The sequence below is a fragment of the Suillus plorans genome (assembly GCF_016647745.1).
Source record: "Suillus plorans strain S12 chromosome Unknown HD556scaffold_98, whole genome shotgun sequence".
In the NCBI taxonomy this organism is placed as follows: domain Eukaryota; kingdom Fungi; phylum Basidiomycota; class Agaricomycetes; order Boletales; family Suillaceae; genus Suillus; species Suillus plorans.
This window is the reverse complement of record NW_024537482.1, coordinates 115,352-136,120: the sequence shown is the minus strand read 5'-3', so window position 1 is coordinate 136,120 and position 20,769 is coordinate 115,352. Positions and strand designations below refer to the sequence as shown.

At 46.3% G+C, this 20,769-nt stretch overlaps 7 protein-coding genes across 7 annotated transcripts; 4 read left to right on the top strand and 3 right to left on the bottom strand.

Annotated features, from left to right (window-relative positions):
- Positions 1–256: 256 nt before the first annotated feature.
- Positions 257–1,310, top strand: HD556DRAFT_1450079 (UbiA prenyltransferase family; the record flags this gene model as incomplete). Its single annotated transcript, XM_041307712.1, has 4 exons — positions 257–358; positions 422–806; positions 858–1,186; positions 1,236–1,310. 4 exons carry the CDS (start codon positions 257–259, stop codon positions 1,308–1,310), a joined length of 891 nt encoding a protein of 296 aa, XP_041153572.1.
- Positions 1,311–1,940: 630 nt separating this feature from the next.
- On the bottom strand, positions 1,941–5,618 carry HD556DRAFT_1450078 (uncharacterized protein; the record flags this gene model as incomplete). Its single annotated transcript, XM_041307711.1, has 10 exons — positions 1,941–2,360; positions 2,415–2,858; positions 2,914–3,431; positions 3,479–4,013; positions 4,109–4,246; positions 4,298–4,439; positions 4,494–4,789; positions 4,839–4,945; positions 4,995–5,262; positions 5,313–5,618. The coding sequence occupies 10 exons, from the start codon at positions 5,616–5,618 to the stop codon at positions 1,941–1,943; spliced, it is 3,174 nt and encodes a 1,057-aa protein (XP_041153571.1).
- A 319-nt stretch (positions 5,619–5,937) lies between these two features.
- HD556DRAFT_1531210 (cytochrome P450) lies at positions 5,938–8,469 on the top strand. The gene is made up of 13 exons (XM_041309489.1): positions 5,938–6,081; positions 6,130–6,337; positions 6,393–6,535; positions 6,600–6,772; positions 6,826–6,892; positions 6,956–7,040; positions 7,108–7,329; positions 7,378–7,391; positions 7,445–7,673; positions 7,726–7,768; positions 7,823–7,948; positions 8,004–8,147; positions 8,201–8,469. Exons 2-13 carry the CDS (start codon positions 6,259–6,261, stop codon positions 8,301–8,303), a joined length of 1,428 nt encoding a protein of 475 aa, XP_041153570.1. The 5' UTR covers positions 5,938–6,081; positions 6,130–6,258; the 3' UTR covers positions 8,304–8,469.
- A 21-nt stretch (positions 8,470–8,490) lies between these two features.
- On the bottom strand, positions 8,491–11,807 carry HD556DRAFT_1417479 (alcohol oxidase). The gene is made up of 26 exons (XM_041304374.1): positions 11,601–11,807; positions 11,544–11,551; positions 11,391–11,490; positions 11,282–11,343; positions 11,189–11,232; positions 11,051–11,124; positions 10,935–11,004; positions 10,822–10,886; positions 10,714–10,772; positions 10,624–10,662; positions 10,558–10,569; positions 10,441–10,509; positions 10,210–10,385; positions 10,139–10,157; positions 9,963–10,086; positions 9,824–9,908; positions 9,555–9,769; positions 9,415–9,497; positions 9,310–9,367; positions 9,165–9,254; positions 9,067–9,111; positions 8,985–9,017; positions 8,865–8,929; positions 8,743–8,815; positions 8,665–8,691; positions 8,491–8,616 (listed from the first exon to the last, which is right to left on the bottom strand). The coding sequence occupies exons 1-26, from the start codon at positions 11,653–11,655 to the stop codon at positions 8,585–8,587; spliced, it is 1,782 nt and encodes a 593-aa protein (XP_041153569.1). The 5' UTR covers positions 11,656–11,807; the 3' UTR covers positions 8,491–8,584.
- An 834-nt stretch (positions 11,808–12,641) lies between these two features.
- Positions 12,642–15,646, top strand: HD556DRAFT_1539736 (cytochrome P450; the record flags this gene model as incomplete). The annotated part of the gene is made up of 13 exons (XM_041309728.1): positions 12,642–12,802; positions 13,115–13,185; positions 13,485–13,803; positions 13,861–14,000; positions 14,048–14,329; positions 14,380–14,393; positions 14,446–14,714; positions 14,766–14,891; positions 14,944–15,087; positions 15,162–15,248; positions 15,415–15,442; positions 15,552–15,563; positions 15,596–15,646. The coding sequence occupies 13 exons, from the start codon at positions 12,642–12,644 to the stop codon at positions 15,644–15,646; spliced, it is 1,704 nt and encodes a 567-aa protein (XP_041153568.1).
- Positions 15,647–15,753: 107 nt separating this feature from the next.
- HD556DRAFT_1069929 (uncharacterized protein) lies at positions 15,754–17,253 on the bottom strand. Its single transcript, XM_041296061.1, has 7 exons — positions 17,083–17,253; positions 16,905–17,020; positions 16,693–16,854; positions 16,546–16,621; positions 16,365–16,493; positions 16,129–16,310; positions 15,754–16,071 (listed from the first exon to the last, which is right to left on the bottom strand). The coding sequence occupies exons 1-7, from the start codon at positions 17,162–17,164 to the stop codon at positions 15,865–15,867; spliced, it is 954 nt and encodes a 317-aa protein (XP_041153567.1). The 5' UTR covers positions 17,165–17,253; the 3' UTR covers positions 15,754–15,864.
- A 954-nt stretch (positions 17,254–18,207) lies between these two features.
- On the top strand, positions 18,208–20,649 carry HD556DRAFT_1417418 (uncharacterized protein). The gene is made up of 8 exons (XM_041304373.1): positions 18,208–18,503; positions 18,576–18,593; positions 18,645–18,777; positions 18,829–18,925; positions 18,976–19,072; positions 19,123–19,967; positions 20,015–20,219; positions 20,268–20,649. The coding sequence occupies exons 1-8, from the start codon at positions 18,339–18,341 to the stop codon at positions 20,514–20,516; spliced, it is 1,809 nt and encodes a 602-aa protein (XP_041153566.1). The 5' UTR covers positions 18,208–18,338; the 3' UTR covers positions 20,517–20,649.
- The last annotated feature ends 120 nt before the right edge of the window (positions 20,650–20,769 follow it).

Here is a 20,769-nt window from a genome sequence, read left to right as displayed (position 1 = left end):
CGCTAGGGTCTTGAACTAGTCGGCTATCTTGCACATGGTACACTCCGGTCGATCAAGATGGGGCCAGATCGGTCAACCGGTCAGCCCTAGGAATCAAATGTTTTGCCACAATCATGATGGCATTGGTGAGTCGCCATTAGCAACTTATCAGCCTAAAGAAGTGAACAGGCGTAGTTGTACAGCCCTGTTCGTAGCTACTACAATTACTTCGAGCTGCACCGCCGATGTTTTGTTCTTGAACCGTTGGTTAGCCACGATGCACACCAGCACTTTCACACGAAGTGATACATTATTCGGCATGCTTTTGACAATATTTCTGTTTGTCAAGTCAGACATCAAAACTACGTTAATTCCTATCGTACGTCATTAATTTGTGGTGAAGTTAAGTACTGATCAATCCCACATCGTACCCTACTTGCAGACAATATTGAGTGTCAGTTCAGCTCCCCTTTGCACCCCGCATCGCATTGTTCCAGTGGTTTGGTGGATATTTTTGCATCTCCTGCAGTTCGACACATCCAATCAAATACAAGATGTCGAAGAAGATGCAAAAAACAAGCCCATTCGCCCATTGCCAGCCGGTCGAATCTCGCTGAGGCATGCCATCATTCTTCGCTGGGGCCTAGTCCCAGCTTGTTGGATCATATCCATCGTACACGGTGGTCCTGTGCTATTTTCTAGCGTGGCTCTCGTGCTGTTTACTATCTTATACAACGAATTACAAGCACACCGTCACTGGCTCACAAAGAACATTGTAACTGCTATAGGTTTTGCTTCGTTTGAAATAGGAGGAACGTTGATCGCAGGTGAGTAATGTATTTTCCGGTCTGATACATATTGACTGATGGATACTGAAGGCTGTGATGCGTCGCACATGGACGCTGCAGCATGTCTGTCTGTCGCGATAAGCACAGCGGTATTTGCTACCACTATACATACCCAAGATTTCAAAGACGAGGAGGGAGACAGATTAACCGGCAGGATGACCTTACCGATCATGTCACCCCAATTGGGTCGTGCCTCGATCTTACCACTTCTCGCATTTTGGTCGATCGCTGTCAGCTTCGTGTGGCAGTTGACTTGGGCTTACAGCATTCTACTTCTATGCTTCTCTGTGCTGGTCGGCGTTCGGTTCTTGTTATTGAGAAACAGGGCAGCGGACCAAACATCATTCCTTCTATACAACGTTAGTCCCAACTCATCTATGTATCGCCTACGTGCTCAAAATTTGTCAGGTGTGGTTGTCGGCAGTGCACATATTGCCAGGCTATTGGCGGTACATCCAATATCAGGACCCTTGCCTCGAATAACGACATCCATGATTTCAATTATGAAACTTTCATCGACGACACTATGTAAAATATACTCTTTCCCGTCACTGTTTTGTTATATGCCAATGTCATCTTGTATAGTACATATACTCCGAGCTATTGTCTTAGCTTTATTGCCCCAGTTGTCCATTATTAGAATAGACCATGTTGTCTGGCGCCCAACTTTAGTCGGCTCGTTATGTCTTGTTATAGTCGTCACCTCTCGGTCTATCATATCGTCCGTCCCCTAGCTACCCAGCATAACCACCCTGGAGGTCTTGTCGACCGTAAACGATTGCCTGTTCAATCAGCGCAGGCTGTAGCTGGCGGTAATTAAACAAGTACATGTGTCCATCCCGTACTTACTGGCCTGTCAGCCTGGGCTTGAAATAATTTACTGTAATGCTGTCTGTCTTGTTATAGTCGTCTATCACATTGTCCGTCCCATAGCTATCTACCCAGCACTGCTACTTGCAATTGCTGTGCCCACAGCCTGGCAAGTCCTGTCGACCGTAAACAATTGCTTGTTTAATCAGCACAGGCTGTAACATCGCAATGCTCTTCCGGACTTCATACCGGATCATCAAATTCTAGTTCGAAATTTTGCATGTCCAGACCGATGTACATTATTTATACACTACTCGATGAACTATTTGACTTGAGAATGAAGTTCACGTACTGTCCGAAGAGTTCTGGGGTTATGTGTGCTCGAGAAAAGCTTTCAGACAAAAGCTTCGTATCTTGTACGCTGAGTACACGATGCCTGCAGTGAGCTGCATTGGACAACCATTGTTCGAAGAACGGCAGGAGATGCTTCGCCTTCAAGACCATTGAGCTATTTCGCACTGAGTCGAGCCATTTCTCGTTGGATACGAGAACTATAGAATTCCCTGATGCCTCAACCATCCATTGTAGGAAATCCGAGCTGGCGAGTTCTTCGGGACTGTCGATGTGCCGCACCAAAAGGTTGGTCGCATCACTGTAAGGGTCCTTTAGTACGATGTCCACCAATATGGCTGATGCAACATCAATCGGCGTCCATGACAAGTTCTATAATGAGAATTAGATCATTGGTGGGGTATGGGGGTTATTTGAATGACGAACCGGAATCTGAGAGGGCATAAGCTTCAAAGAGAAACAAGCCTGAATGAAAATAGGAATATGTTCCATCACATTCCATGCGCCTAGCGTGGTATTGCCAGCGAGTTGTCCAGCACGCACAATCGTTACTGGTATATTTGCGGCTCGGGATGCATCAATTAGAACCCTTTCCGCAACATACTTCGATTGCGCATAACCCTGATCAAGTGGTAAGCTCGACGAGTTGAAAGTAACTTCAGGGATAGCATGTTCGGGCCCCGAGTAGTTCGCAACAGCAGAAACGCTGGAGATGAAAAAGATGCATGGTGCCTTTGTGCGAACGCTAGAAGCAGATAGTTCGAGCATCGTATGTAGGGCACGGACATGGGGGTCGAGAAAATGTTCCAACTCGTGGTTGAAATTCACGTCCCATGCGCAATGAACGATGTGGGTAACGTCTCTATGGATCTGATACGCGTCGCAACTTATCAGAGCTAAAATTCCCAAGATTCGAGACACTGACCTTCTGAACGGTTTCTGGATCTAAACCAAAGTCGCTTTCTCCGAGATTCATAGACCAAGACTCGACCTTCGTGTCTCCTTTGCCTGGCGCAGCTTCGTATCTTATTCGCTGAGTATGAGCACCCAACGAACGAGGATTCGCGCGGTCTAAGCAGTAAACAGCGTGGACTCCTTCCCTCCGTACGAGCTCTGACAAAACGTGGCTACCGAACGTGCCTGTTGATCCTGTGAGGAGCACAATCAGGCGATCGTCGTCCATATTGCGGGATGTGTGTTCCAAGTACGATAAACGCTTGGCTGGAGCAGGGTTCGGAAATGTCCACTTCTTGATGATCGCATCTATGTGTTCTGCATTATTACGATTCATGTTGTGCGATATTCTCCCAGTGATTACTTGATGCAGACTATCGATGGATGAATATTTGTAGACGATATTACGAGGCAATTCTGTGTCCCTAACGAGTTTCCAAAGTGGCGTTAGGTAGGCTGTAAAATTCGCCGCTGATAAGGAATCCATGCCTAGAAAGATGTGAGCAAGCTAGCATGTAAAATGCAAGAATACTAACCACGGGAGAAAAGGTCATCTTCAACAGCGACCTCCACTCCAAGTACACGGGCTGCGATTGCCTGAATGTACATTAGAACGCCCTTATAATCATCCTTTAATGGCAGAGGTCTAAAAGGAGAGCCAGAGTCCAGAGCTGTATACGCTTCCTGGATCTCTTGAGAGTAAAGAGCAAGTGTCTCGTGGCGTCGGATGGTCCCTTTGTCTGTCAGAACGAAAGGTTTTTTCGGATCTCCAAGGATAACGAGAGCTTGTACGACGCGAGAATGCTTTGGAACAATGGAATTCATGTGTTGAGTGGTTGACTGTAAGGATGTCGCAAAATCAGCATTGCTCCAGGATATGGCCTTGGGAAGGACAAGCAGCCCATTCTGCAAACGCCCTTCGCCAAATACAACCACGCGTTCCACGAAGGAATTCTTGAGTACAAGTGACTCTATATCCAAGCTCAGAATTGCTACCTGACCTTTGAAAAGACCATAAAACGCCCTACCAAGCTGCTCGTTGTCCGTCTTCTCTCCATTACAGAGCACAGTCTTAGAAAAGAGATATTAGCGTGCTACATTCCCTCAAAAAGCAACTGAACTAACCACACTACTCATTCTTCCTGCGTGTTTCCAAAGCCCTGTACAGTCATATTAATGAAGTAAATTGCGTGAAAATTATTGGGAATGCCTTTTCTTGTTGGATGCTCCCGCCATAGGTCTCCAGAGCTGAAGCCAATAGGATTATGATGATTGACGAGGTCAGAAGACACAAAACGGCCTGGCTGGATAGTATGGTCAAATTAAGCCAGGTTAAACTTTTTAAAAAGAAATACCTTGACAACTAAACGCCGCAGATCACTGGCATTTGGTACATCCACCAATGTTATCTCAGATGGATCGATGAATCGGACATAAGGCCAGTCGAGGGGATCGTCAGAGCTGATATCTGCCACAGTTAATTGTCCGGTCTCAGTGCTGTGTTCAGAGATCAGAAAGTAACGTCATCGATAGTTAGCAGAGGACACTAACGTTCCAAAGGCCGAGATGATATTCACGCCATGACTTGCTAATCTGTTACCAACAGGCTCTTGCAGGGGTGCGCCAGCGAACAAAACCATATGTGTAGAGCCGAGTGTTTGTATTGCTCCTTCTCCCATCAAGGAGATCTGTTCAAGCAGGGACGGAGGGGTAACACAGATTGCACCATTGAAGCGGCTGAGGATATGACACAGTAATTCTCCTGTGCAAGGTCGCGTGGATTCAATGATTACCGGTATGCAGCCTGCGCCAATAGTGAACTTGGTTAAGCAAGTAAGCCCCACCGTCTGCAGATGCGCATGAGTAAACCGATGAGACCTCAATGGACGCATTTACATGAAACATAGGCATAGGGGTACACACTGCACGGCCCGGAAATGGTGTCAATCGCATGGTTTGGTCGTACCACTGTCTGTGAGTAATTGGTATCAGTTTGGGGTGTCCTGAAATATCTTGAAGGTTAGATTGACGCGGAGAGACGATATTGCATACCTGTTGATCCTGAAGTATGAAGATTATACGCGACCATATCTAGGTCTAGTAAGTCGTGGTCTTGATTGATGGGAGGGTAAGTGACGGGGGGTTGTAGAGTCGTCCCATTATCACTCTGTAGAGGGATAATTTGAAGATTTGGGACTTGGCGTTGTACGAGATCGATGAGGTCGGGATGAGTAGCGTCAACGAAAAGACACTGAGAACCGGAGGCACGAACAAGGTGTATTACACCTTCAGGACTATTCTTGTCAGATATCAATGTCGGCTTGGAATTATCAGACTTTATTCGCAGGTAAGAAGAAAGTTTAGACACACAGTCCATCTGTTTATCAAGGCAGCGAGGAACCCCACAAAGATATCATAGCCACTGCGCGCGAAGAAGCATACGTTGACTAGTGGTGCTCCGCATTGCCTTCGTGAAAGGCCGAAATGCAAGAACCGTTGTGCAGTTGCAGTAGCGTCCTGGATCAAGTCTGCCCTCGTTCTGTCAGAAATTGAGAGAGTTGAATCACTATCGACCTTGACATTCCAACAAAACGTAGAAGCTGATTGATCGCTGCAAAATTGCACGAAACTGTCTGGCAAAGTACAGGCTGAGGAATTCAACAGTGTCTGAGGCATGATTAGTAGGCGTCGTGAACTTCTGTCAAGCGGATGTGTTCTCGATACTAACGCTCTTGGAAAGAACTCGAGTCTCCAAGTAATTCAGTGACTTGAAGGCGTGCACGTGTGAACCCCAGGCATTTTGAAAATAGAAAGTTGCGCCCGGTGTACTGCACTCGGAGTCCAGCCGCATCAGTATCAGATCACGGCGCCCTACATAACACCATTTTGTGGATCCTGTATGAGCGGTGATAGTACCGTTAAGTTAGTGGGTAAATTACTATATGAATCACTATATAGGCCCATATTGGGCATGCATATGTAATTGAATTGAATGGGCTAATTTATTATTCGGTCGGTGACCGTACCTATACTAGTAGTACTAGCCACTCTTTTCCCCGTCAGCGTTTAACAATGACACCCGCACAGCCTAGGTTTCGGTGGTGCGCCGGTGATATTTAGGCTGAATGTGATCATCAAGGTGCTTCAAAGTGCTTCAGTTTTTACTTCCGTTAACATGTATTCCAAGCTGATAGGTTTTGCGTGCTTGGCCGGTGCATTCGCCGTCTATTTGGGCCAAGTCATTCGCAAAAGACTCAGACAATGCGAGCCAAAGGACATACACCAGTTCATACCGCTACCTCCTGGTCCTAAGAAAATGCCAATCATAGGAAACCTCTTCGATATTCCATTAGTTGACATGGCAAAAGTATTCGCAGAGTGGAAAAGCTTGTATGGTTAGTTGTCCAGACATTTCATACAAAGTACTTTCGGTAAACGTTCTTCTCATAGGCGACATCATCTATCTTGAGGCACTGCAACAACGGATCGTGGTGTTGAACTCCTTCGAACATGCTAACGAACTTTTATCCAAGAAATCGTATTCCGATCGTCCGGTACCCATGATGTTAGGAGAGCTCATGGGCCTTGGCCAAGTAGGTGGTATTGGGATGCTGCCGTTGTTGGTATTTTAACTTCGCTCTTGGTTGGGTGGTCTAGAGTTTTCCTTTACTTCGATATGGCGCTGCGTGGAAACAACAAAGGAAGCTTGCTCATTTGGCTTTGAATGCTGGCGCAATCAAAGAATATAGCAAGTTGCAAACGGAGGCCGTCGTGTCGTTTCTGGACAGTCTCATCGAGAACCCAAGCGACTTCATATCTCAGCTTCGGTTGTAAGTGGTGCACTTCATCATAGCGTCTTTCAGCTCACAGAAGGTAATTCAAGGGCTGCGGGCCGCATTGTGTTGTCCATGACATATGGTGTCCCAGTCAAAAGCTCGGAGACGATGAATGTTTGTGCGCTTTACTTGGCCAACGATAGACTTTTGTCTTACATTCTTACACCTCCCTTCTAGTTTATTGCTGAACTGGAGATTATGATGGCCACCATAGGCAAAGGAATGATGCCAGGAGCATACGCTGTCGATATGTTTCCATGGCGTCAGTAAATCTTGTGAAATTCTGTCCTCAGGAGAAGTGCTAATATGAAGTATCTGCATGGTTCCAGTCAGATATATCCCTTCTTGGGTCCCCTTCAATAACATTCATGTCATTGCTACAGAAGGCCGCACGCGCCTTCTTCGCGTTGTCGGACTACCCTTTGAACATGCGAAGCAACAAATTTCGTCGTCTTCACCAACCGCATCCTTCACCGCTACTTGTCTTCAGGTAGAGGGCGCTGCCGACATGGAACATGACATACGGTGGGCTGCTGGTTCGATGTATGGGGGTGAGTTGAAGTCTTTTGACGTTCCGATTTGACACTGACTCTCATTAGCTGGTAGTGAAACGGCAAGATTTCAATACATTGATCATACATGTTGTTTTGACGTTTCGAGATGCAGACCATGGGCACAATTTTGGCTTTCATTCTCGCCATGGCCTTGTACCCTGATATTCAGACCAAGATAAGGATGGAGCTTGATCGCGTTGTTGGCCATGGGCAACTCCCGACATTGGATGATCGCTCACGCTTACCTTACGTCAATGCTGCCATCAAAGAAACGATGCGGTGGAATCCAGTGGTTCCTCTAAGTCTTCCTCATTTTACAAGCAAGGAAGACGTATACCAAGGTTCGCGCAATCCTTTGAATCGGCAGGCATCTGTTGAGTCATTTCTTCCAAGGGTTCCGCGTGCCCAAGGGAACAATTGTTTTTCCGAACATTTGGTCAGCGTTATGCAACTTATGTAGATTCTACGGCGTACTCATTCCGTTTTATAGGGCGATGTCTAGGGACGACATCAGCGGAATTTCTCCCAACGAATTTGCACCAGAACGTTTTCTTGACGATTGCGTCGAAAGGACGGCATTGGACCCATATTCGTACGCTTTTGGATTTGGTAGGAGGTGCGTGGTGCAGTGGCGACACTAATCTGATGTTCTGATGTCAATCTGCCTCAAGGATATGTCCCGGCAGGTTCTTTGCGGATAATAGCGTATTTTTATTTGTGACTGGTCTCGTGTCCACCTTTGTCATATCTCCGACTGTTGGATCGGACGGAAGGAACTCTCTTTTGAGGGCGCCGTTTAGACAGGGTATGATGAGGTCAGTTACATCATGCACTACCTGGATGTTTTACTCACGACTAAATTGGCAAGGTTCCCTGAATCGTTTCAAGTTTGTATACTTCCCCGTTCTGAGCAGCTCGCAGAAGAACTCCAAGCCAGAGCTAGGGAAATGTCCAAGAATGGCAGTGAGTGACGCAGCAACTTGTAGCGAGAGGATGAGTAGATCCGTGTATCCTTATCTTATGAATCGTGATCGTGATATACTATAGTGTCCTCGTATCTGGAAATACACGGGCCTGAACTTAAGACTGATCAACGCGCATGAAGCTGGCCTTAAAGACACTTTGAAGATGATCGACTGACTTGAACGTGCCAAACGGAACAGTTCTGAAAAGGTTGTTCAAGACGTATGCATATTGGTACATGTGACTACAATTCCATTGTTATTGTACAACATACAGCTGAGTTCATCTACTACTCGTGGGCCGCCTTGATGATGTCCGCAGCTAAGATCATGATAAGAGCGAGTAGTTTCAGAAAGAATCGAAGCATACCTTGTTCTGCTAAAGCATATGCCACAGCTGGAAAGATGATGTTAGGGGGTGTAGTGAAGCAATAAGCGATACATTTACATTGAGTGTGGCTGCCAACATGGAGCGGGATGACTGACAAGTCGGCGATTCTGATATTGTGGGTGCCCCATACCTATAGGTCGATGGTTAAAACACGACAAATGATTGTGTTTGAGTATTACCTTGAGTTGAGGATCGACGACGCCGTTCAATTCCTTCGGAAGCATGGAACATGAACCAGCAGTATCTGACATGCAATGATCTAGCACCGTTGTGTATGCAGACATGTAGAGAGAACTTACGAAAGGTCGTGTTGACATTGTTGCAAATCCATTCTAAATTCAGGTGAGTAACTTCACTTGAGGAATTGAATCATGACCGAACCTGCGATGGCGGCATCATCTTGACAGTCTAGTCCGGGATGAATTTCTGGAATGCATGCAGTATGAGTCTGTTTCATAAGGTGTGAAAACAACGCCTACCTTTGAGTCGGCCCTCTCCTTCTCCTTTCAAGGGAGGCGTCTGAGCTAACCTCCTGCAATACTTGACTAATTCAACCATGGTATCTAGGTCTTAAAATCGACAGGGTGTATTAGAGTGGTGCGGATACGAGAAAGTTTGCCTTACCGAATCTATTCTCAAAAATATGGGGGTCAATCGCAAGCGAATCTTTGGATGTAACATGCTATCAAATGCATTAGCAAAGAACTCGTGGGTGAATTTGTTGCTTACTATGGTTCCACGAGAAAGCGGACAGTTGGTTGCAAAACAGAGTGAAACATGCTTCTTCGAGGCATCCCACCCCTGCGGGGGTGCTGTAATGCAATAAGCAACCAAATCAGCCTAAATACAACGACAAATGTGATACATACGTTTTGCGGGTCCTGGAGCAAGTATGATTTCGAGACTAGGGACCTTCTCCCGAAGATGCTCTGCTTGTATCTTGTACTGCGCAGCGAGTCCCGCGTCCTTCTCCTCAGTTTGCAAGGATGCGATTACTTTTGCATTGAGTTCGGGTGAAATATCAGCTAACGCGACGAACGCGACGTCGACAGTGTTGAGGTTCAAAGTGCCTTTGCCAGATGCACTAGTAATGTCCTGTTCAGCAGGCACGATCCAATTGACTATTGCTCTGGCTTACAACAGCTCTTTTTGCTTGCCAAGATTTGTGGCGAGAGAATCAAAGGTATTGACCTCCTGCTCGCCCGAAAAGTGATCCGTCAACTCTGAAGTCAGGGTGAGTCAGCGACCATACGCTGGGTCGGTATTCCGCGACGCACCGAAGGTTACTCCGGTGTATAGATGTTCCTGAACATTCATTCCAACACCAGGGAGGTCAAGTTTCACATCAATACCCGCCCGTCGAAGAACAGCAGGATCACCGATGCCAGACATCTCGAGTATCTAAGCAGAAAGTTATTCCATATCGAGGTAGTGACACATTCAGTATTCAAACCTTTGGAGACATAATTGTACTGAGGAAGTATTATTTAGCTGCAGCACCTCAGATAGTAAAGAAGGGTTTACCCAGCCGTTAGGCACACTTCGCCAGTGACATTTGCCGTGTAGGTATTGTCGCTTTTGACAAATTTGACACCAGTGGCGGTGATTAATCCATTGACTTTCGTTGTAATGATCTCGGTCACATAGGCATCAACGATGACCTTTAGGTTAGTACGGCCTGCGACTGGTTGATAATACATCTGAGCGATTGTGACAGATCAGTATCAACTTTGATTACAACTTCGAGGCACCCACATTAGTAGCGTAAGATCGATGATGCGTTGATGGGTCCAAATTGGACAGAGAGGGAGATGTTCCGCGGATCTGAGTGAAGATTAGGTGGAAAAAGTCGTAAGCGAATAAAGTATTTACCTCCCCGGAGAACTGGATGCGAAACTCCTTTCAGAACGTACAAGTGTATCATTACAACGAACTTACTGCGTCTCGAATAGTCGGGACATTGTGGGCCTCCATTGCCTGGCCAGCGATGTGAGATAGAATGTGACATCCTTAGAATACAAGCAATACCTTCCTAAAATCTGCCTCAAGGTTTGAAATAAGCGGAGGGAATGACGTGACGATAGGGCCTGAGATAAGTTGAGCAAGATTCATTATGCTATCAACGAAGCGACACACCCTGCTCCCCGTGAAGCTTTGTATCGTACGTCAAAACATCCGTGTTATGGTTCGGTTCCACAAACCTGGGAGGTGATTAGTGACGCAACCCTCAGCATATTGATATTGTTGACCTCTCAGATTTCTTGGAATATGCCTGAAATTTTTCCCAAGTCCAACCATCGTTGCCAAGCGCACCCCATGCTGTTGGTGTGTTAAGGAGGTGTCGATGTAGGCAAATAAAACTCGCCTTCAATGTGTTGGCGCGCTGGCTTATTCCAGAGGAGATTATTGATTGCGGAACTGCCTCCCAGTCCTTTTCCCCTGTAAACAAGAGCCACTAGTTAACGTAGCAATGACTCTTCGGAGTCAAGCAGCACAAACTGACCTAGGCCAAGTGAATATTCTGTCTTTGGCGTGATGTTGTGTTTCCTTTGCGCTGGTTAGTTGCGATTATGAGCTTACAGTCGGAGATACTGACAGTTTTAAAGCTCCAGTCGTATTCAGCTTTGCCCATAAACAACCAACGTTGTTGAGGTATCACTAGACTTGATATCAGGGATAATTCACGAGTATTCTGCCAGACTGACGTAGATTGGGATCATCGATATGAGCACTGCCTGCCTCCAAGACAAGTACCGAAGTCGATGGGTTTTCTGACAAACGTGTCGCTAAAACGAGACCAGTAGTCTAGGGGCTATCGGTCAGTTTTCAAGTTAAGAGCCGCGAATGCTCCTTCTTACTCCACCACCTGGAAGCAAGGTGAGTTACTCTACATCAGAAATTGATACAGAGCGCACCAATGATGATATAGTCGAAGACTTGTCCTTTGATTCCATCGACGGAGGTCAGCATTGTTCAGCTAGTAAGGAGAAATGAGACTCAAAGCCGTTCTTATAGAGAGACAGGCGCTGAGAGGGATGCTAGAACCGTGACTGGATATCGATCGATGATCATTGGGCGCATCTGCGCGAGAATATCTTGATCACGAAGATGATTGAATTACAGTGTGACTAAGACCAACTACGCCTTTCAGTGGCGCTAAATACCGACCTAGTTCACGGAGCTAGTGAACCCACAATTACTAAAATAGTCATGGGATATGATGCTTGGTCTGATGAGAACATCCACAGGATGGCAAGTTGCGTGATAAGATCTGGTAGGATCTCGACCCTACAATTACTAGATTCTAGAATGATATCGACTTGTCATATTAGTTGATATCAAAGATCAGCTGATATGTATGGCGACGAACCAGTACTAATCTAGCAGCTTGCATCTTGAGCGCTTGAGCTTCCGAATCAGTGCACGCGGTACCCCCAGACGGTCCGACAAGGATCAAAAAGGAGTGGATGAAACAAGAGAAGCTCCTTCCAGTAGGTCACGCGTTTCTGATTGATCTGGATCTAAAATAGTAAGCCACTACCTACCGGAGTGTGCATAGATCGGCTCTCAACAGGGTGACAATGACAATGACCTCTAAATCGTTCAACCACCGCTCGTTAAGTCGCCGAAGTTCACCGCCCTCTGTTCTGCCACGTTTGCGGAGTCACTCCCTTGAACCTTTATCGCCACTCTAAATTGTTCCTCCCCCCAACTCCTCCGCGCGCTTTCACCATCTTCCTCGTGTTTGTCACCCTCTTCCATACGTGTAGCATCTCCTCGACAATATTTCATACAAATGATGAACCAACTTCTTAAATTATCGTGTCCTTGATTGTTGAGTGTAAGCCGCCTAATGTGGATGTAATATAAAATTGTAGCCCGAGGAGGTGAAGCTAGCAGAAGGAAATCCAGGATGGCAGTGGAATCACTGAAGAAAGAATAGGAGACCCGCACCAATGGAGGTAACTGACTTGATGAAGAGACAACGAGGCAGGGTTGACTGCGAGCGCGGCGATCAGGATCTGGCGATAGATCCTGGCGTGGACGTACCGCCCAGTCTTGATGAGTGTTGTTCCAAAAAGGATCAACCGGCGGTTACGGCATGGCCAGGCTGCAGGTCCTAGGAAAGAGCGGAAGTGGGATTGGTGTCAAAGGTTATAGGCAGGATCCAAAGCGTCCATGAGCACTACAGTTGGAAAAAAAATGGCAGAGGATGTTGTGCGCAAATACGACGAGTAGGACATGTAATGACTAATCAGAGAAAAAAAAGTTTAGTATACCCGGCCGGTCATCTCACTAGTACTCTTGCAGTAACCAGTTGCTCAGTGTTTAGCCACATCATCAAATCCGGTACTACTCTCAAATTGGAATCAAAATCAATGCGGCCGTAGTATCAATCTCATAGCCCAAGCGCGCTTGGATGTTCCAGGATCGAAATATTCTGGCGCGCTCGGGCTACCGCCGAGCATAAAGATAAGAACGCGGCCCATTCAAATTATCGTATGTCCGAAGATCGAATATGTTCACATTAGGTCTCTGTTCATGTTTTTGTACGCTGGCTTTGGCGAGTTGGGCCTTTGCCAGATCCCGGCGCTTGCCTCTTCCCCCAGGTGATTGTTGAATGTTCCGTGCCGAACGCACAAAGTGACACCAGTGATACAGGTCCACAAGGAAAGTTTTGGTTTGGAAACGAGGAGATATTGCCTTGGGAGCATCCATGGAAAGAGTTTGTTAACTGGTCCAACATATTTGGCATGATCTCTTTTTCGACCGATACATTACGAGCTCATTGTTTTTAGGGCCATTAATATATCTTTATGCTTTTGGTCGGGACATCCTCATCGTCAATGAGGCTAGTGCGGCCACGGACCTGTTGGAAACGAAGTCTACGCTTTATGCCCGCCGTCCAACTTGGTCAATGGTGGCTCTCACTGGACGGCAAGACAATATCGCATTCATGGATCATACTGACAGGCAGAAGAAGGCCCGGGTGATCCTTCAAGCTGGTTTCAATCCAAAGGCGCAAAGGTCTTGGGGCCCAGTCCTTGAAGAAGAGACTACCAGCTTAATGCTGCAGATGGCACAATCTCCGGAGCTGTTTAAGCAGCATATTCGAAGGTGCGAATTCTATCTAATACCACGGTCACTTAGTGACGTTTTTCTTTGAATTCCAAGGTATCTTGGGTCTTTCATTACTCGATTTACATACGGGACAAAAGTAGAAGATCACGAACTCAAACTGGGGGACGAAATTTCAGTTCACACTCAACAAGCTTTGCGGCCTGGACGCTGGCTTGCTGATACTGTGCCTCTAGGTAAAGCATATTTTCCTGACCACACACAGTCTTATTGAATATCTCAGTATTGTATTTACCGGACTGGTTCCCTGGAATGGCTTTCAAACCATGGGCGAGGGATGCTAGGACAAAGTTCATGGAGTATACTGCACGCCCTTTCCGACAGGCACGCAGTTCTGTCGTACGTTTATATGTTGTATCGTATCCTACTTATAACGAACATGACACGAAGCTCGACGGTACTGAGATGCGGGGAATGGTGCCCGACGCACTCAACGACATCATCGCAGGCACGTCAAAATATAAGGAGGAAGAGCTCATCTCTGCAGCATCAAGCATCTATACAGGTGTGTAAATTTGTTATAAAGGACGGGACATTCTCTAACACTACAGTTAGCCGCGATAGAGACTGTAAGTTGTTTGTGTTGTCTGACATTTTGAAACAGCGCGAACCTTTTTACAGACATACGCGGTATTCATGGACTTTTTGATATTGATGATGGCGCACCAAGATGTTCAAGAAAAGGCTTACCGAGAGATTATGAGCGTCACTGAGTCTACTAGACTGCCCCTGCTGTCTGACATGGCTGCGTTGCCATACGTCGATGCGGTGATAAGAGAAGTTCATCGCTTTAATCCCGTGACACCTATGATCCCAAGGTCGCCCATGCAAACCGACTCGTACAAGGGCTACCGTATTCCCAAAGATACCTGGGTGATGTTCAACATATGGTAGGTTAGCCACTAGGCTCTGAGAGGAAGAAATTACAATGTTTGATTTAGGGCAATGACTCACGACGCGAGCATCTACCGAGATCCTCATCAATTTACGCCTGAGCGTCATTTGCCTTTGGGGCATGAAAGCAGCGCCAAGGATCCCCGAGACTTCACGTTTGGATTTGGAAAGAGGTAGGCAAACGACACATCATGGCTATCTTGCATTTGCTGAGCAAACGTCAAGAATATGCCCTGGATTGAACCTTGCAAACGTACAGATCTTCTTATTCGTCAGTCAATTTCTGGCTACTTTCGAAATCAGACCGCCGTTGAAAGACGATGGCAACGAAGAAGAGGTGGTCCTTGAATATACGTCGAGTTTTGTGAGGTTCGCAGCCGCTTTATGTACTTATTATTATGTTTCACTGATAACAACTTGACAGCCTTCCATTGCCATTCAAGTGTCGTATCATACCGCGTAGCGGAAATGCGATTCTATATTGAACCTCTTTTGCGGATGATGTGCACCCAACACCGCCTGATTGGGCTGTATGTTTCTTCGTGCAAGACCAAGTAATGTACATCAGTTATACCACTGATAGGTCTAGAATACGTTCGAAATATGTAGACAATGTACTTATTATAACAATCGGAAAATCATTTATTTGCTATTAAGCGTAGTGGACAATGAGATCTAAACTTACTTCTGTTCCAGAGGTAAGGCAGATTTGGCAATCATTTCGGTGGGTACAGTCTGACCCGAATGTTTGCGTGATGACTTCCTCGAAGTGTCAGAATAGCTCGACAGAAGTATACTGAGCTAGATAACTACACCTATGGAGATATCTGCAGTCATCCAGCTTGGTATGCTTCATTAGCTTTTGTAAAGTGGACAGTACAACGCGTACCGCTCGAGTGCCGGCAAGTCTGAATGGAAAGGCATATGAAAAGAGCTGATGGCCAGAGTTTGAGAAACTTTGGTGAGTAGGATCAACAGACTTTGGAAGAATTTATGCGGGTTGTTATACACGATTAGAGATGGCGGATGAGAGATATAAATAAACGTGTGACAATATTGTGAAACGGTGAAGAGTATAGGAAAAGGAAAGAGAATTACGTAGAATAAGGTGTTCGCACCTCGCTATCGCTAGAGATGAAACTATCCTTACACTTTTGGACTATCGGTCAAGGAAGTATTACTGTTCTGTTTGTGTAATCTGATAGTGTGCGAAGGCTGCACAGGATAACGCGAATTTCTTCGTTCTGTCTCAGTTATCCCACCGCGGACCGTCTGGGCGTAAGTTTGATTGTTTTGACTGCTCGCGATGCGAATAAACACCATATAAAAGGCAATCGGAATGATCGGGATGACCTATGTGGTTGATCGAATCTCGTTAATTTTGAAAACAGGTATCAACGACTGAATTACCAGGTCTGCCATAACATACATTCCACTGCTCGAGCAAACGAAAGAGATGAGCGAACAGCACACCGCCGCAGAGTACAAAATAGCGGCATCCACAAACACACGCAATATGGGTATGTTGTTTTTCGTAGCGCGAGTTGCAGAGACTTTGCGTTCGATCGTCCAGACGCGATATGCCAGTAACCCTGGATATATTCAAGTTAGTATGAGAATTCGACATTATGTAGAAGTGTGCTTACCTGAACTCAACAAATTAGTTGCCATTGTGAAGGAAATGAATGTCGTGATCCATTGTGTGGTCGCGTTGAGGAAAAAATTTGAATTGTTAGCCGGTTGGGACATGCTGTAGACCATACAGACACCAAACACTTGGAGACAACATTAGAACGTACAGCTTCCTAGCTGTAGTTGCAACCTAACCTGCGACACCGCACCACATTATGCAAGGTAGGATGATAATCCGGACAGATTGCCAAACAACGTAACACCGATATATCTTTTTTTTCATTCACAGGGATTCCTATGAGCCACGATGGTGTCAATCTGGCGGATAAAAAATGAACTCACCACTACCCCATCGCCGAGAAGAGTTTGCAAGACAAGTATCGCATTCTTCACCACAAACATTGGTTGAAGAAGGTCTGCGAAGTACGCCACTGGACCGCCCGGAAACGTGTCGCTATACTTCACCAGTCCGTTTTCAACGTAAATGATGCAAATGACCATGTGCTTTGGAGACTTCAGCAAATGACATCGGCTGCAAGCGGCGGGAGGCTAACCACAGTACTCAGTAGGAACAACAGGGTGGCAACCACAATAGTAGGCCTGGCGTCCCGCATGCGACGTTTGTATGTGAATATCCATATGGTACCTATAAACATAAGGACTGAAAAGCCTGAAAACCTCTCAGCGTTTTGTAGCCGTAGGATCCATGGAGTAACCAATTGTAATGCTCACCATATAGGATGCCTTCCAAAATTGTTGACATCAAAGTAGCGGCATCCAGTGGCATGCCTGTTGACGACTCAGAAATGGTCATGGATGATTATGCCTGGGGGGTGTTACGACGGGGTGGGCAACTCTGCCGCATCTACACCGTTATATATGAAAAGAATCATGTTATTCTGACTCATGTGGATGTAGTACTACCAGGATGGAGATCAGCTTACTCATCATACAGCATGCCAAAGAATCCCATAGCTTACTGGTGGTTATACTTAGTATGAAAAGCGGGGGCCATCTGCATCAGCTTCTGAATCCACCTGCAAGCATCCAGTATGGTATTTTTTTCATCAAACCACTGCTTGATAGAGATTGGTTCCGCAGCACTCTTCCGCTCTTCTCACGGTTTGTTAACTCCGAATCTGCATCAACATCGACTTATGATGGTTGCGTCAAGGAGGTCTAACCATACGTGTGCTCGCGATTTCGCACACCGGACGTTAGGCAACTTGAATATGTCGTTGAACGTTGGGAACCGACGGACGTATCAAAGGTACGTGCGACGGGTATCCAAGACGATGAGCCACGAGCAGAATATCGAGGTCTTGCGACGCACCACTCATGGAAATACGCATGTGGTACTGCCATGACCGATGTGTCGCATCAATTGAAAGGGTTGGGCGTATCAAGAATGAGGATCGTTTCACACAATGTCCACCAAGACAAGCTGCTGCAACATCAATTGCTGTCTACGATAGGTTCTTTACATACTTATAAGAATCAGTCGTTGGTTAAACATAAAAGCTATTTGCGCGACTAACCTGAATATGAGAAGGCATCTGAAGACATGAGCTTCAATGAAGATAGGGATCATCGTGTTCCACTAATTACATATATTCTATGTGCCTAGCATGGTGTTGCCTGCTCAATCTAGACAGACATCGATCTATCGTGATATAATCAATCGTCAGTGTCTAGGTAGCGTGCATCAGAGCAATGAAACGTACCCTCAGTACCATGTAGTCTCGTGGAACGGACCGAGGGAAGACATCCGAATTTTCAATGACGTTTACATAAATTTGTTTGCCTTTGTTGCCACTTACATATACGGCGTCCTGCAGCTGTCATAACTTTAAACTTACAAGCACCCAGCTGTGACACCCACAACTTGAATTCCTTTGGTATGATAATCAATAAAACCACCGCAAGGTTGGTGGGCCGTCTAAGCCTTTAAATATTTCACAGATGCATCAGCGTCCAACGACTTTATCATGAGTTCTCGCCCACACACCGCCGTTGTGGCCAACGCGAAGATCTTCCCGGTCTTTGCAAATAGGCTCGCATCACACGACCTCAACGAGTACATAAACACTGCCAAAAAGCTGAAGAACTGGTTGGGCTCCGAGAAAGCATACTATCCTGACGCTCTACGTAATGTAAGTGTTGGAATCCTGGTTCAGCTTGGCAGAAGCGAGGCTCAATAAACTACTTTCAAACCCTAATATCAGATCGTTTTGCTCCTCGAGGTGTGTAGACATGTCGATTCTTGCTCTATTCATTCATTTCGTACTCGACAGATTGCCCATCAGACCTTTACGAGAAGGTTTCTCGCAACAGAATCGTCAGCACTTGCTGTGATAGATATATATCAGGCCTTAATTCGCGCCGTAAATCCTTTCATACGGTTTTTTACAGAGGAGGACCTGCAACGTACGTGTCGAATCTTGCTAAGTGTCCGGCTGTGTCAATCGTCTTATGTAGTCCGACTCCAACACTTGATCCAAAGTTCTTCTGAGGTTTCGACTAATTTTATATATCCTATCCGGGCTGAAGGCGAAGCCACAGCTCAAGAATACAAGTACGCAGGCATTTATTGAGTCTGAGCATCAGTATGATGATTTTGTCTAGGGACGCTACCTCAATGATCACAACTACCCGAGATGTGACTCCAAGCACGCAACTAATGTTTCCTAGTACTGCGCAAATGGAGCCAGTTCAATCACCTGTAAGATGCACGCGCGTTGTTTATTCATGATCTAACGTATAAATTCATAGACTACAGCGCAGCCTTCGACCTCGTCTATACCCCACCCAGATATTCATGCGGATTCCCCAGCCAGTGTCTCCATCCCGAGAATCCTTCCAAAACCTCAGCCAAAGCGCCAATCTGTGGCATCTTCACTATCTGAGCACCTCAAACACCGTGACCTCGAATGGTTCAAGGCAAATCATCAGCATGCGGCTGCTCCTGATTCAAAGCCTTTAAGTCCTGCTGCTCCACCCAGTGCGCTCAAGTTTTCAAATGATGCAACGGAGCCCCCTGTAGAGAAAATACGGCCATCTCGCATGCCAGGGAGGCTACCTCCACGACCGGCATCTACTGAACTGACGACGATAAACGAGCCTGCAGCTCCTGCGAATACTGTTGACCTGACGAGTACCTTGCCTTTCTCCGAGATTCCAGCGCCAACAGTTGCCAAAGAACTCAACGAAGAAGAAATCACGTCCGCTCTAGTTGATGTTGTTATGACCGACCCACCAACAGAAAATATACCTCAAGGTTCAGAAACACTCCTCTTGGGTATGCCAGGAAACATCGCCCCTGGGGTCACCACGCCGTCGCCAAAACAAAATACAGATACCCCAACTCCAAGGCAGCCACTTGCGATACCCTCAGATGTGGGTGTAGAAAGCCACGGAGACGGAGACGAGATATCATTACCTCCAGTGGATAATACCTGTCCGCAAGTCGCTTGTGCGAGATTTGGAGGGGAGATGGCTGTGATGATGTTTCGGCAAGGACTCGAGTCACCTCGCGGGACGATCGACCTTACGTTCGACCTCGATCATACACTCTATCTCCAAATTGCTCGGTGGGCTAAGCGCAAGTCGTCACCAACGTATGTGTCCTTTTCTCGCTTTTATCCACATACTCAGCAGTTCACAGAGATTTGGAACAAAGTGTCTGTGTGTCATTCGCTTGCTATCATCTCCCTAGTCTCTTGCCAAATCCACCGGAAGATGATCAACCGACTCCGTTTGAGAAACTTACGATGGATTCGCAATGCTCGTGGCCCGCAACTGGGGACCTTTCACTGCAGACAAAGCGGGATGGGAAGGATTTTATTATTCCACTAGCTCCACCCATTTTCGTGAGTGTTACCGATGTACTTGCAAACCACACTGAAGTTGTTTGGCAGGTTACTCCAGACAATTGCGTTGATATCTCCGCATTTATCAGAAGCGGAGAAAATGCTTTTTCGGTGGTCCAACAGAGCGACATGTCAGACTATATGTTTATTCTCCACGCCCATCATCCCACGCCTGCGCAGCTTAGCTATCTTGCTTCCTGCAGACAGAAGCGTGAGGATTGGACGAAGACTACGCGTGCTTTTTGCACATCCGAACCGACGGAATCTTTATGGAAGCGATCCCAGTCGCGGACATGAAGGGTTCGTCATAATTAGTTTTCTTGTAATTAACCCTCGAACTTCGCAGTCCCGTTGTGTATGTAGTACTCGTGCATTTCTGATCAGATTATATTTTGTAGCATAGTCAATTAAATGTGTTTTCCGAAGCTTACTCAACGTAGCGCTACGATACATCCATTTGGTGAGCGATTCACGATTTGTCTTTTCGGAGTGATTGTTACCAATAGGCCGCTACATGCAATGTCAAGACCAATGAGGACGATGCCGTTCC